The sequence below is a fragment of the Zootermopsis nevadensis genome, unplaced genomic scaffold, assembly GCF_977971745.1.
Source record: "Zootermopsis nevadensis isolate Lab colony 2312 unplaced genomic scaffold, Znev_1.0 Znev_ptg000021l, whole genome shotgun sequence".
Classification (NCBI taxonomy): Eukaryota; Metazoa; Arthropoda; class Insecta; order Blattodea; family Termopsidae; genus Zootermopsis; species Zootermopsis nevadensis.
In genome coordinates, this window is record NW_028259153.1 from 6,463,658 (window position 1) to 6,479,662 (window position 16,005).

The 16,005-nt window shown below is 41.0% G+C and overlaps 1 protein-coding gene across 3 annotated transcripts; it reads left to right on the top strand.

The window, feature by feature from the left end:
* The first annotated feature begins 1,264 nt into the window (after positions 1 to 1,264).
* LOC147873136 (uncharacterized) lies at positions 1,265 to 15,238 on the top strand. Of its 3 annotated transcripts, XM_087352538.1 has the most exons (9): positions 1,265 to 1,471; positions 4,196 to 4,350; positions 6,086 to 6,346; positions 9,106 to 9,342; positions 9,926 to 10,095; positions 10,414 to 10,583; positions 11,459 to 11,617; positions 12,470 to 12,671; positions 14,051 to 15,238. In XM_087352538.1, exons 5-9 carry the CDS (start codon positions 10,082 to 10,084, stop codon positions 14,133 to 14,135), a joined length of 630 nt encoding a protein of 209 aa, XP_087208664.1. In that variant the 5' UTR covers positions 1,265 to 1,471; positions 4,196 to 4,350; positions 6,086 to 6,346; positions 9,106 to 9,342; positions 9,926 to 10,081; the 3' UTR covers positions 14,136 to 15,238. The 3 variants fall into 3 exon arrangements, with proteins under 3 accessions (XP_087208664.1, XP_087208666.1, XP_087208665.1); XM_087352540.1 differs by lacking the exon at positions 12,470 to 12,671; XM_087352539.1 differs by lacking the exon at positions 9,926 to 10,095.
* Positions 15,239 to 16,005: the final 767 nt, after the last annotated feature.

The window sequence follows — 16,005 nt, forward strand, 5'->3', positions numbered from 1 at the left end:
GACTAGGCTTCAGTGTCAACGATTCCAGCGTATTTTCAGCATTCATATGGCGAACTCCATAAAATTCAAGATGAATGACGAGAAACTGATAGAGTTTGTTAAATCACATATTAAACTGTGTTTATTCGCATCCAAAATATATGGCTACTACATAAAGAGGCGGAATAACACGTGACAATTACAGAAATTTGTTAAAAAGAGTTATAAAAGACAGGGTACTACTTACTTAGGCTACTTAGACGTCTCGTTCTTCAGTGCCTTGAGCATCTGCGGGTCCCAACTTTCGTTGATCTATAGATTTTTTGGTAGGACTCCTTGGACACAGAAAAACGCGAACAAACATCCAAGGCTTGAGTGGGATTCGAACCCATGGTCCCTGCGACCAAGAGGCACAAGGACCGCGCGGCCACTGTGACGTAATGTACGATGTGACATTTCAGGTCCTAAGGTTTTTCGTAATTTTGGTGGCATTTTTCCTCTGGACACGGCGATATTTTGCGAATACGACGCTCCGAATAACTTATGTACTTTTCACAAAACACAGACCGCAATGTGGAACTCACGTTGCTACTTATCATCTTCTCGTTACCTTGAACGTGAGGTCGCCGACAGGAAGTTTGGCGTACGGAATTCCAAGAAACGCCACGCACTTTTTCTTGTTTCGGATAGATGCTAAACCGTTTCCCTTCAGCAAACCTTGTTGCACTCTAAGAATTGGTTTTCTTGAGGTCTGCTCCTCCGACGCGAGGCTGCCAACGCGGAGATCCGACGGCCCGCCGTGTCTCCACGTCTGTGCGCTGGACTCCAGAGATCCAGATCCATTTTAAGTTACTGCATCATTTATCAGCAGCATAAAATTCGTCCCTGGTCCAGGGGTCACGGGGTCAACAGCCCCGAGGCCTTGAAAAATTATTTTTAAAATTAATCAAGTAAAATAAAACCCGACGTTATTTTTAAACAAGGGCAATGACATTGCAATTCTTTCTTAAGCAGCTTCTCATTATTTTTAAATTTACTTTTTTCTGATAAAGAACATAATTAATATTATGTATTGACTCCTTACATTTGATTCAATGTAACCAAATTATAATTTAGAGTAATTCTCTTTGTATTTCTTAACTACCAACAATATGTAAATATGGATCGACAACAATGATTATGTTACCGAGTAAACTAACCTCAAGTCTTACAAAATAATTGTTACGTCATCTGTTTACTCGGCATTGTTGTGTTTCATTATTGTCGTCAACAACCGACTTTCGTTATTGCGGAAAGAGCTGAGCTGTGACTCGCTTGTAGAAGAAGTGCGTCGTACAGTAGACAATTTTGTGATGGTAAAAACTTTTTAGAATATCACAATTTCTTATCTTATATAAGAATTATTAAGAAATCTGTGATACTCCATTTTAGTTTTGATTAAACTGATCATTGCGGGTGGACATCGTGGTCTTCCAATTAAACAAAGTCTGAGGTAAAGGATTCCTATTTATTATTAATGTTCATCACATTTAATGTTTTCATCTGCATTTGTGAACTCGTGTAAGAGAATTAGGCTTGTCTTCTTTCTAACTCAGTTTCAAGTGACATTAGATTGACTTCTGTTTGTTCACGGCATCATTTATAATAAAAGAATATTCCAGTAGGAAATTAACATTTTACAATTTTAAAAGAATTAAAAGTGTTTCGTAGCCCAGAATCTTAATAAAAATATGTGGATCTTAAGAAGTGGGGTTTATATTCTGAACAATAATTCTAACGCTTTACATTTCTTGATAAATCGACATTATTAAAGCGTTTTAGGGAACTCTGAAGAATTCTTATTTCGGTTTTACAAGCCTAATTATCGACGATCTCCCTCTCATTATCCCCCTACAACAGCAGATTAAATCCGGGGAATGTTTGCTATTATTGAGTGCAAAGAATTTATGGGTGCAAAACGTGGTCTTTCACTTTGAGGGAGGAACATAGACTGAGGGTCTCTGAGAGGAGAGTGTTGAGGAAGATGTTTGGACCCAAAACGGGAGTGGGACAGATAAGAGAGAAAAGTGAATGACGAGCTCATCACCCGATGTTGTTAGGGTGAGTTGAGTGTTTATAAGGCCTGAAGGGAGGAGACCTCTGGGAAGACCTGGGCGTCAGTCCGAGGATAACATTAAGATGGGTCTTAGGGAGATGGGACTCGATGGAGCGAACTGGCTCAGGATAGACCACGGTGGTGGGTTTTCTGAACATGGTGATGAAACTTCTGGTTCAGTAAAGGGAGTGGGCTATTCTTTGACGAGTACCAATCGACTTTTCACAGAATATCTTGCACATTGCAGGTTGTGAGTGGCGTGATCTAGGCCTGATCTACGCATGCGTTAGAACATCTTAGAGCTTTTGTGACTGTTCCCAACTGTAATTATCGCGTTCATTTCATAAATTTAAATTACATTTTGTGCTCGTGATTTATATAAACGTGTAACTTAGGCAGGAAAGTCCTTAATCATGTAACCTCTTAAGCACTCTTAGTTCTACAGCGAGAAGAACTCGAACATTTTATGCTTATGAAAAGGTGTAACGTATTTACGTCAAAAGGCGTAACCTTCTTTTGATGTAAATACGTCTATAAGGAAGGGTCATTCGGCAAAAATGTGTTACGAAAGTGTTACGAAAAAGGGAAACGAAAAAGGGAAACGAAAAAGTGTAAGTTCATTGTTATGTTACCTAGGAAACGTCAAACTTCATTGTTATGTTACCTAGGAAACGTCATCTGTTTATCAACAAATAAACAACAATGGTTACCTAGGAAACGTCATCTGTTTATCAACAAATAAACAACAATGGTTACCTAGGAAACTTGATCTGTTTATCAACAAATCGACAATAATGGTTGCCTAAGGAACTCGGCATTTTTGTTACATAGAAAACGTTATCTGTTTACTCGGCATTGTTGTTACCTATAAAACATTACATTACATTCATTTACCACAGACTAGCGTAACTAATTGAAGTTGAATAAGCAATGTCTTAATCAAACTTTACTCAATTGTAAAGCATGTATAAAGGAAATATTTAGAATAAAGCCAATATATAAACTTCCTTTCCGTAAAGAAGTATTTACGTCAAATTCTCCGGAACCGCGGTTCCACTGACAACTTTTTTGCAAAATTTATTTCTTAACTGTCTGGTTCTGCATCAAAAGTCACGCAATTTCTATGGCATATTCTTTTCGTAATTTTTTTAAATCGATTCACCAGAGTAAAGGCATCTAAGACCTTATGGATTACATTGATATTTTATAAGCAATGTCTACGTAGTTTACATAAAAGAAGATTTAATTTTATGCGAGTAATGACAAACACGCGGCATGACTTAATATTGCCTATATCAGTCACATCTTCAGGGTGATTAAGTCGAGAAGAGTGAGATTGGCGGGGCATGTGGAGTGCATGGATGGGGCGAGAGGTGTGCACCGGGTATTTTCGGAAAGCCTGAGGAGAAGAGGTCGCTGGGGAGACCTAGACGTAGATGGGAGGATAACCTCAGGCGGGATCTACGTGAGATAGGAGTTGAAGGAGACTGGATTTTGTTGGCCCAGGACAGGGTCCGGTGGAGGGCTTTGGTTAATTCGGTGATGAACCTTCGTGTTCCGTAAGCCATCTAGTTAGTTATTTATATGTCACATTTAGAGCTTTGTCATTTTGTATTGAATCTCAACAGGCATTTGTGTAAAAAAAGAAACAAACTCAGCTTGAGAATCTAACAGAAGCCTAGGTAATCAAATGCCTTGCCTTTTATGAAACATTAAATTTCATGTTCGTGTTTACAAGACCCCGCCTCTAAGCCACATACTCAAGCAGATGAAGTCAATCAACACCTTCATTCTCCACCCTCTAAGATCCATTTTAATGTTATCCCAGCAACTCATAGGACTCTCAAGTGACCTTTTCTTTTCAGATCTTCTGATTAAATAGTTGCACTTCTTGTCTCTGCCATGTGTTCTACAAGCCCAGCCTATCTCATCACCCTTGATCTGACAGCCTACAATTTATTAAATAGTGAAGAGATCTATAAAGCTCCATATTACGCAATTTAAGCCATTCCGTTGTCAGTAACTCTCTCGCAGGACCAGATATTCTTCTCAGTACCGTGTTTCCCCTCAGTCACTCTCAGTGTGAAGAAAAACCTGTAACAGCGATCGACTGTTTTTCAGGAGATGGAGTCAAACCAAAGTCACACCGAAGCATTTGAGCACCTGAATGAGCTGAGAGAGAGCAACTTCTTCTGTGACGCGGTGTTGAGGTTGGAGGACGGCGGCGTCTTTCGAGTCCACAGAGTGATTCTGTCAATGCGTAGCAAATATTTCAGGTTTGTTTATTAACTGATCTAGTCAATTTTTTATACGGCTGAATGTCTTTTGTTATTTGTTCGTTGTCATGAAATCTCACGGCGGAGAGGAAGAAGAAGTAGAAGAATGTCATCTGGACGTTGCGCCGTAGAAACTGAGTGGCATTTCAGACGTACTTACTGCCTTCTTTCCTTGATGATGGAGGCAGTAAGCACCTCTGAAACGTCCGATATCTTCTACGAGACGTCACGACGCAGCATCCCAGAAGACGTACGTGATTTTTGTACTAATTTTGACGTAAATACGTCTGTATTTTAGGGTCAGTGTCATTCGGCAAATATGTAACGAAAAAGTTTAACTTCATTGTTATGTTACCTATGAAACGTCAACCTTCATTGTTATGTTAAATAGGAAACGTCATCTGTTTATCAACAAATAAACAACAATGGTTACCTACATAGTTACCTTACCTTACATTACCTAACAATACATTTATAATAATATTTAGAATAAAACCAATATATAAACTTCCTTTCCGTATAGACGTATTTACGTCAAATTCTCCCGAACCGTGGTTCCACTGACAACTTTTTAAGTGCGGTTGTACCAAGGTGACAGTCAATCGATCTGGAGGGAGAATTAGAATCCATTTCCAAAACTTCTTCGTTTTAATACATAAAGACGACCGACAAAGTCCAGAAGAAAGTTGGTAATGCCCGGAACATTGAAAGCTGCTGTGTGTTGCTCTGTTTGAAATAAACTTTAACAAAGATCTTCGCGAGATACGTTTCATTGATAGGAGAAACTCGATCGATAATTCATGCATACGTTAATTTGCTTGTGTTTTAAATAAAATCGCGGTGCGTTCTTGAAATGAGAAATGAATTTTAACCGTGAACCATTGTTTCCGTTTTCCAAAAGACGTATCTCACGTCTTGTTACGAGCTGTGCCCCTTTTTCAGTTTCCGACAATCAAATATTTCTGTTTGTCTTGCACTGCAAAGCACTTAAATTGTAAAAGGAAATTGATTGCTGGTTGGTGATCACTTTTTAAAGGTCACATAGAAACATCGGCTTTTCTTTTAAGTTGTTTATTGTCGGGAAAATCTTTTGACAGCAAATAGATTTCATATTACGAACTGATCAATCAGTGCAATGTACAGCCTGCGATGTATGTTGAAATATTTGCGTTGGCTTTAAAATTTCTGTAGTTGTTATAACCTAAGATATCTCTTGAAGTATTCAAGGGTATGTAAGAATCGAGGGTGGCCATTCTATAGTACCAATGTTCGTTGCTTGCTTTTCGATTTTTAAGTTAAATTCTGTTAAGCATTCGCCCGCTCTTGAACCACTCGCAGTTAATCCGGTCCCATTCGTACTTATTCTGAGAGTTTTGTTAATTATTAAGGTAAAAAAATTCATCCAACACATTGACAAAAAGATACTTTTATTTGAAGATTTCTGTCTTCTGGGTTATTGCGCTGTGTAGTCTGGTCGATGTTAACCAACGTTTCAGAGGTCATACTACCTCCGTCATCGCCCTGATGACGGAGGCAGTATGACCTCTGAAACGTTGGTTAACATCGACCAGACTACACAGCGCAATAACCCAGAAGACAGAAATCTTCATACTCACCGCTGTGAGAACCTCAAGTCTTACATACTTTTATTTGGCTACGTAAGTCATAAAAACTTAAACTTTGTGAGCATGACTTGTAATTATCTGCTCGCCGTTTCTCCAAATCGACGTTTCAGGACCCTCTTCACGACAAAACTGCACACCAGTGAGGAGACTGATGTTCTCCTCCACGGAGTCAGCTCAGACATGATGACCCAGATACTGGATTATGTTTATTTTCGCGAGGTGGACATCCGCTCCGACAACGCGCGTCAACTGCTCGTGACGGCTGAGTACTTGTGTATTCCGGACGTTACTAAGCTCTGCTGCGACTTCCTCATGGACGCGATGGAAGCGATGGACGCCGACAAGTGTATCGGCATCTTGCGTGTCGCAAGGTAATTGATGTTCATTTGTCACTTGCTGTGACACCAGCCTTCGTCGCTGGAGCGAATCACCTTTACTCAAGACAACAGCCGAGTGCCGTGCAATTTATAAAGCGTTGGCATTTTGTTATTAATAACCCTGTAATTTAAATGTTCTGATTTAACTGCGTATGTTTTGATCGTCATTATGACCAGCAGATTAATAATTTCACCACGTAGAACATTAATCTTGACCTATTGCAGGGTCATAAATAAATCTGTCTTCCTCTCGCATTCCTTTTCTTCTTTCTTTCTTTCTCTGCGGAATTCCTTGCTTCTCACATAAACCTCCCAACACCAAAATCAACATTCAGCCCCACATATTTCTGCATACAGCAAAACCTCTGTTAACCGAGCCTCGATTATCCGATTCCCGCACTAAGCGACCGAATCGGTTGCGATTTGATTCCACCGGCGAAAGTTTTTAAAGCGATGTCCACGCGGTACAGTTCATTGATCTAACCTCACCAAAGATTTTGCTGATTATTATGAACACTTCAAGATATTTAGAGAATTGGTTATTATGCGGCAAAGACAAAGACCGACCCGCTGGTTCCCGTAGAAGATGAACTCTTGTTCAGGACAACATAGGAATCAAATCAACTGACATCGGCAGTTGAGTTCATGCGATGGACAGTATGACTGTTAAATTCACTCTTTTAGTACAGGGACTCCCTCGAACGGCGCTCACGAGTGACTTTTGCCGTCGGCTTGTGCGTGCGAAACGCCCGCATCATCCGCGGACGAGGAAAATCTGTATTGAGTCTTTACTTATTTGTTCAATTCCATGTCCACGTTCCCCTTTTCCTCGCTCGTCAGACCCGTGGTTCCCCCCCCCCCCAATTTAGTCCGGTTACACGAGGTTTCACGGAATTAACACACGCAGTTACCAAAACATCGTTTCGCCAAGGTTAATGCTAGAATTCAAAATTCTACACTCCTCATCTCACTGCCTTCTTCACTTGCGTACGCCATGCCCTTGTTTCAACGTGTAACTTTATCACGAGGACGAGCGGGCATTGCCTGGGAATCTTCAGAGCCGAAGACTTTCTATTTTGCCACGGTTAAACGGAGTGTCTCTCATCGTTGCCTCTCCATGTGTCGGCTCTCAGTCTCGCTCATTCCATATTCGCACGAGTTCGTAACTAATTAATGCAAATCGTGAGCCTTTTTCATCGTCACGTGTAAGCCCGTCTGTCTGTCTGTCTGTCCGCAGTTCCAGCTCGAGAACGTCTGAACGGATGTTCATTAGATTTAATATTTATGAGCTTTAACGGAATCTGCTGACACATTCCAATTCTGTTTAAAATCTTGCAATAACAACGTGTAAAACTCCACAATGATTTTAATGCCTTCTTCCGTGCAAAATTTCCTGCGTAAGAAATCTCCAGATTAACTTAGTTGCCATGGTTACAATAACTACCTGTGGAATGCCGCTGGTAATACGCTCGCTTGTGTGTGTGTGTGTGTGTGTGTGTGTGTGTGCAAAACAAATATTCGATTGGACCTTTTATGCAGATATGTGGTTGGAGATAATGATCGTCTTTTATTCATTGTCCGTAAGTTTTTACAGTCCGTCTGTGCTACAAACTTTTATTACAGTCTCAGTGTTTATTAAGATCGATTACGCGTTTAAGTTCAACTACAGAATTCCACCGTCAACTGCATTCAAACGTCCACTCAGCTTAGTCGCAGCGTACAACTTAACCAAAGATCCTACGCCATAAGAAGCGTATCGTAGCTGCTATAACAATTTCATGCATCTCCGACGATATATATAGTCAACCCGAGATCACTTCAGCGTGATAATCTTCAGCTGATTGACCACATAGGGGCACCAGATATCCGAAATTGCAGCAAGAAAACTTCGTTCTACAACCAAGAGTAAATTACCTGAGGGGCTTCAAACTCATAGACAGCTTTAACATTCAAATATGGTAACCGTCATCTTACGAAGCAGCCATACAATTTATGATATTCCTTCTTCCATTTCACCATACGCTTTAACCCGAGAGGAAAAGGTTTCTATTCAAGGTCAAATGCCCTGTGAATTCAGCCACTCACCTCTTACGACTATTCATGAAACCATCGCACGGATTCATGAAAACGTTATCTGCGTCAAATGTCTTTACAATTTATCATTCGTATCTACTACTTTCCAACAATTATGGAGAACCACCTGACGATGACCAATTAAGGTCGAAACATGCAATGGCTAGTAGACATCGAACCCATAATCACACGCTGTTGTGTTGACGGGCCTTCCACCCAACCACCAACATGCAGAAGGTTGCCTCCCTTGAAACTCGAAGCAACTAATTGTCATAATTTTCTTTCGATGCTACGTAATTTTGACGACTAATTAAAGTTATCGAGTCAAAAAGAATGTGGTGATCGCAGCGTGCATCTCGCACGGGACAGACGAGAAATAAATTACATTTTTGAATGTAACTCAAAATGCAACACTTACTGAAGTATTTAACTTTCGGTTGAAACACATTTCAATATTTTCCTCTAAGATCGATTTAACTTTGATTTCGCTTCTCTCCACAACCTGCTCATTTGTTATGAGCGTCGTTACATAAACCAAAAAACACATTTTCCTGTATATGTCACAGCTTTTTTCGGTGAGTTCCCAACCAAATTATGTCTGAATTTCTTGTCTCCTCTGCAATGGAACATTCCATTTCTTCCAAGAAAGGTCTTAAGGTCCACATTGAACTGTTCAACAGGTGTCAAAGCACCCTTACGTGACGGAAAATGAGGAGTGCAAACCCGTGATCTCGGAGACGCTCAAATTTCTGGACGACGTGAAAAGTTTGTCGAAGGACGACAATGAATACGTGACACCAGCGATTGCCAGCCCGCGAAACCGACGGGACATTCTGTTTGCTATTGGCGGGTATTGCGACGAAGACCCTACAGATGTGATCGAAGACTACGACTCACGAGCAGACCGGTGGACTGTGGTGAGTTGCACGCATTTATACTCCTACCGCGCCTTGTTAAATGACGCCTCCGAGAAAAAATAATTGCTTATTTTACTAAGTAATTGTTTATATAATCTTAAGCACGAGGACCTCATTGCCTCTTTATTTCGTGTTCGTTAAGTTCCATTGCAGTGAACACTTTTTTAAGAGAACCTCCAAAGACATGAATTAAAAAGAATAAATAAATAAATAAATTACTCAAATGCTGAGTCTCATTGACAATGTAAGTTCTAATAGGAATCGACGAAGGATGAGAAGTTTGACTTAAATACCGTTTACAATAAGCGTCCTACTTCAACTGTCATGGCAACCTGTCTGCTGATCTTAGACATCGTTGATCGTCAGTGGATTTCAACGTAACAAATGAAGCATTGATCAGCGTCGATGTCGGCCATCTGCGTGGTCACGCCTCGTGAATTAGAAGGCTTTGGGGTGGGGTGGGGGACGGTGTAGCAATTTCGGTCCACTGTTCGGGGTTGCACCTCTGCTCCGGTGGTTGGTCGCCTGAACTCTAATGTAAGGACTTCACTTCAATAGACCGAATGACCTGTCCTTCCTGCAGGTGGAAGGGGTCGACGCGATCGGTCGGCGAGCCGAACATGCCACGGCAGTAGTCGGTTTCGACATTTACGTCATCGGTGGTTCTGATGACAGGAAATCATTAAGCTCATGTTTCTGCTTCAACGCTGTTACGAAGACATGCCGCGAGGTGGCGCCTATGCATGAATGCAGGTAAGATGCAGCTTGGTAACTGAGGAACTCCTTGGAACAGAGTCGTTCTTCAAAAGCTAATAGTCGCTTTGTTAGTCAAGATATAAATGTGGGCAGGGGATGTAAAATTGAACAACTCACATAAAGGAGCATCGTGCAGAGTGTGAATAGGTCGGAGGACTTTTGCGACAAAGTTGGTTTTAAGAATGCGATTTGCCTTTGAATTCATTTGAGTTAAGATTTAACAATGACGAGCGAACAATTGGTTTCTGCGACAGGAAATGTATCTCCATCAGAAATAAATGAACATAGCAGAGAGTATACTTTTTTTCGTTTCAGATGGGGTTTAAGTGTGGCAGTTCTGCGAGGTGCAGTGTACGCCATGGGCGGTGCGGGGTATCATCGGTATCAGAAAACGGCGGAAAGATATGACCCCAAGACGAACAAGTGGTCGTGGATCGCTCCCATGAACACTAAGCGACGCAATGCAAGTGCGGCTGTACTGAATGGTACGTAAATGCCGTGAAACAGAAATTTGTGAGTTAGTGCAGAAGGCGAGGCGTCTGTCTGTCCGCGTGTAAGGACGCAAGAACGGTTGAAGGAATCGCAGGATTTGAGGTTCTCACGGTCGCGAGTACGAAGATGGCTGTCGTTTGGCTTCTGCCGACGTTTCAGACGAACTTAATTCCTTCATCATCAAGGCATTCCTCTTCGCTCTTGATCTTAGTTTCCCCCACTCCACTGTCCCATATTCTTTTATTATCCCTTTCTTTTATCCGTGGCACGGACTTCGTTATTTCACAGACTGCAACCGCTTGAAGTTCTGAGTCGTGATGGATTCTTCTGCTCTCGTAAGCTGTCCCTGTGCGTCGTCTTCTGCCTTTTAGTGTGCACTCGGAGTGAATTCAAATAACCATCAAACTATCAAACTCGCTATCATAAAATACAGATGTAATATGTTTTCGAGACAGTTAATAATCTCATGTAAACAGCACATTGAATTATAAATGTATTGCACCGCTTGGCAGCTCTTTCCGTACATCTCTGGTACCAAATTTAATAAAATTCGTTTCACAGAAGACGTAACTTACCATCATTTACATTATGCGTTAATTTAAGCACTTTACGCTGTTTTATATAAAATTTTATCAGTTAAACTAATTTCCTTTGACACGCTGATTGTCTGCATTCGAAACAAAGAAACAGATGTACAGAGACGGCCGTGTCTGTGCAGTTTCTGTGACTCGAAGGGGGACTTAATAGATTTACAAGTTTAAGTACGAATTGTCCCATGTCTGTGCTCTGCAGGGACCAGATTTAACGCCTCTCTCCCTACACCAAATATGTGTACAGTTCGTGTCATTTAGCTAATTTGTTTTTACAGACAAAATATACGTTGGTGGTGGATTTGATGGTAAGAATTATCTAAACTCGGTGGAAGTTTATGACCCGGACACCGACCGATGGACGTTCGTTGCTCCAATGCGTTCTGGACGTGACTATTTTTCTTGCGTCGAGTTCCACGGCTGTCTGTACGCCCTAGGTGAGAACTTTGGACATTCTGAGTGATGCTCCTCTGTCCTTCTTACAGAACTTGCTATCGTGAAATGTTTTTCCTGGTATTTTTGAGTGACTGAGATTTTATGAACAGAATTTTTCTCCTGACATCACAGAGTTAGTTTGTCTGTAATTTTAACCCCGATTCGTGGTTTCGATTACATTCTCCACAAAGAACACTTAACTAACTAACTAATTAACTAACAACAGATAATCTCTTGTGGGTTCTTAAGTAACGTATGCCCCATTTGTCACACAGTCCCAGTTTTAAAGGTAAATATTTTGTTCTTTTAGCAAGGAAATTTCAGTTTTGTCGCGCTGTTATCCCCCAAAAGCCGATGGTTTAAAGCAGTCCCTTCGCAGTCTTTGCTTCAAGTACGAAAATGAAATTGTAGCTGTTCCTGGAACTAATACTGACAATGCAAGAGGGAATGAATTTTCTTTGTTGTATTTTATTCATTCGTTCCGTTTACGGAATAACAAATTTTAAGAGCGTAAAGACGGACGGAGTGTGAAGCATCGAGGTTACGGGAAATACAAACATCTAGAAATTTGTATTTGGTAATCTTGAAGAAAAGATACCTCTTGTGATACATTGGCGTAAAAGGAAGGATAATATTAAAATGTTTGAAGTAACTAGAGTATTTGGAAGGGGTTCAACTACCGACTTTTGTGAATAAGGTGATGAATCTTGTAGCTCCATAAAGTTCAAATATTTCGTGGCCATTTGACAGAGTAATGAATATCAAGAAGGGCCCCGCTGAATGGGGTTAGAATAAGTTCCCTTTGGCAGCTTTTTTATATCCTGTGACCTGTTACTGAATGTGTGTCTGCGCAGGAGGACGCGGCAAGACATCAGTCATTCTCAGTACCGAAAAGTACGACCCTGCAGAAGACACGTGGACCAAAATCCCTGGCATGGACTGCTATTCAGGTTGCACAGAAGTGATGGACGATATGATCTTCGTTATCTATAATTATTATAAAGAGGTCGACTTCTTCCCCCACGCCAAATTTTTCAATGACAAGGAAAATCGATGGTTTGTTCCTTTGTATGATTGTTCAGGGCTGTAAAATCACAAACTGTTACCTTTGAAAATCTCTAGGAAGTGAATCATTTGCGGTCAAGGTATCCGCGATCTTGTGGATGCTACGCCTTGAAGTGTCGAAGAAAGTGGCCGACGTTTCGGAGGTTCTTTCTGCTTACTCAGGGCCTCGAATAAACGCGCGAAAAATGAGTGAGTGGAGAGGGTAGAATGAAAGGAGGCAGGGCGACTTTGCGGTCAAGCTGAATCGTTAAAGCAGAGGGCGAATGACTAGGAAATGTTAATCAGACGAGAGCCGTGACTGCATTAATAAGAAGCTCTTTGACTAAGATTCCTTGATCAGTGGCACTCTCTTGGGCAGGAAGTTTCTGGCGTTCAGCACATCAGCATCGCCATAATCTTCGCCTTTCATCAAAGTCTTAGGCAGTTTCAGGTTTAACGACGCCTACCGCCTCATGTTCCCATTTCTGATGGAAGTTTATTTCAAAACGGCCGTCTCTTGGCGTGTTTGACCACGCAGTCTCCTGAAATCTGTTGACGGAGTGAGTAAGGAGCTCCAAAAACTTCCCAGAAGACAAATTTCTTCATACTTGTTTGTGCAAGAGCCAAAAATCCCACGAAAATTAATTTAATTTCGGTTTGTGTCTGTCTTACGTGTAACAGACCCTCTCCAGAACTACTTTTAAAGAGACAATTTTTTTTTTAAACATATTCCTGAAAGAGGGAAATATTGTCATGTGCGCATGTCTCAAACAAAACACGCTTATCTCTCCAAAAAAAGCGTGTGATTAAATTTATTATTCCGACCGAAGGTAATGGCTTAATGAAGTGTACGAAACGTCGCCAGCCGGAACACAAGTCATTTGACAGCGTTTTAATATGGTCATGAACTCTCCCTCCACTCTGATTGTAATAAAATATATTTCGTTATAATAGGAATATGGCCGGGGTTCTATGTGCATGAGTGAAAGAAAGATCACGTGGGAACTGTTCTGAACTATGGTGAGGCAATCGTGCATTGAATTCCGATTGGGGGAATTTTTGTTAAGGTTGTTTGGACACAAAATACAAGCAACGACATTTCGGTGCAAGCTGTGCCCTTAGCTTCAAGCAGTTTCCCATCCTACATAAAGGCAGAGCCAACCCATCAGACATGGATATTTTTAGGGCAAAACATTTTACGACTCCCAAAGATAATTCTATTAAACTTATTCTACACCGAAATCTCTGATATTTTAGAACCCCGAAAGTAAAAGCATATATATACATATTTTCTGTAACTGTGTCCGCGAAATGTGATAAAAATTGTCTTGAGTGTAGATTATACTAATGGACTATAAAATTGTTTTCACAATTAATATTTCAAATTTCAGGCACGAGGCGGCAGACATGAATGTTCGTAGATCCGGGATGTCGATTTGTGTCATCAGGAACTTACCGAATGCAAGCGATTACTAGTACAAACACAGAGACAAATCGATGGAGGCGAAATGCAAAGAAATGTTGGATTCGGAATGTAACCGTCCATCTGCTGATGTAGCCACGGGTTCGAACCCAATAGCTAGGCCGGCGCTGGTGCGGTTAAAACGTTTGTTACTTCGGTGCGCGGAGAGGGTTAAAGGTTTTCTCAGGATACCTTGACATAGGGTCAGTCGGTGGGCGAGGATCTCCGACTCTCAGGGAAAATACGGAGAGGCCTTAATTGGAGCGGCGCTCGCGGGAGGGCAGCGAAGTCGCTGAGCTGGTGCAATTCTTGACGACACAGTAGTTGTTGTTGTTGTTGGTGAAATCACTGTTTATTCAAGAATTGAGACACACTGATGCAAAGACACAATTATGTTCATATTCAGGCAGTGCAATGAATCGGCTGTTTATGTACTGAAACTTTGCGAACAGAACGCGTCTGCACGACTTGAAGACCGACACTTTTAAAGACCCCGCAACAACACAAACGCGCTATAAATACCCCCGCAACTTAAATTTAGTATTTAATATGGCGATCCGATTCGTCCCCCAAAATCACAGGATAACGTCGGAAACGCTCCGAAAATCCACATTCGAATTTCATTGGTCCCAGTCGCAGTGAGGCGACTGTTCTAGGGAAAACCTCATTCCATATCTGGAAAGGCTTAAGTTTTCGCCTCGTAAACAAATTTACGAGGCGAAAGCTTTGTGAGTGTCACGGAAGGTCTCGAGGAAAGACGTTCAAGCGAGTGATTGTCGCTACTCTCTTCAAATTTAATACATTAATCAATGCCAAAATTTATAAAATCGTTCACATTTGCATGAAGTAAGGCGTTCAAAATATAATCTCATCCTTCGTTTGTATAAACAGGATTAATACGCCAAAACCTGGTTTACCCTTTTCATCTCAAGGTTCAGCCCGTTAGGGAATCGACCTACGAACCTGGACTGGCACAGGAAAATCAGTAGTTTGCAGTTGATTACATCCACGACGAACACATTAATGTTAATTACTTATCTTACGAAAATAATGTAGAAAACTAAGAATTGATGTAGGAGCTACAAAAAATCAAATAAAGAGAAATGTTGTTTGCAGCAAAGAAGGAAAAATTATTTCGCCTCGTTGTTTTCTGCTCAAGAAGTCTTATTGAAATTATTTATTTTAAAGACGTTTAATTTTATCCAAAAATATTACCATTCATCAACACACAGCAGTTTCACCTTTCGTCTTGTATTAAGAATCCACTTGTGGCGACATGTTTCGAGTTACGAAGCCGTCTTCATGGTATTAGGGGAAGATTCATGAACATCGTTTACAAAAACGTCATTATTAAGGCAACAGACTGTGAATTTTGTATCGATTTCTGATCTACGTGTGATATTTTAAAAAGAATTTTGAAAATTCATTTGGCTGATATGCCCCAATATACCGGATAATTGTGCCATGTGCCTGAGGAAGAACCAACTGTAATCGTCTAGCCATGAGGTCGAGCTCAGACTATGACCACCCATCAAGGATGAAGCAATGTTTCCGTTTTCAATGCATTGACTCCCGCACATGTCGCGAAGGGTCAGCGGAACATTTGTCATTGTCCTTTCGAAAAATCCACATCCAAGGAGTTCGAAACTTCTTTTAACTGACCATTGTAGGATTTCACCCCTGGGAGGTCCGATCCCTATTAATTGGGTTTATGCAAAAGTAGGCATAAGTGACCTAGCGTCACCACGCGATGTAAACTGTCAGAGTTGACCTCGGGTATCGAACCGACCAATCAGAGACTTGAATTTAAAATATCCCACCAATCACAAAACTAAGCGGGAAGTCCAACCAATGATGTTACAAAATCTCAGATTTCGGAATGAG

Excerpts from the sequence above, each read along its gene's own strand:
- LOC147873136 (XM_087352538.1), top strand. Across the intron at positions 11,618-12,469 it reads CGGCTGTCTGTACGCCCTAG|GAGGACGCGGCAAGACATCA; the intron begins GTGAGAACTTTG and ends GTGTCTGCGCAG. Across the intron at positions 12,672-14,050 it reads AATGACAAGGAAAATCGATG|GCACGAGGCGGCAGACATGA; the intron begins GTTTGTTCCTTT and ends TTCAAATTTCAG.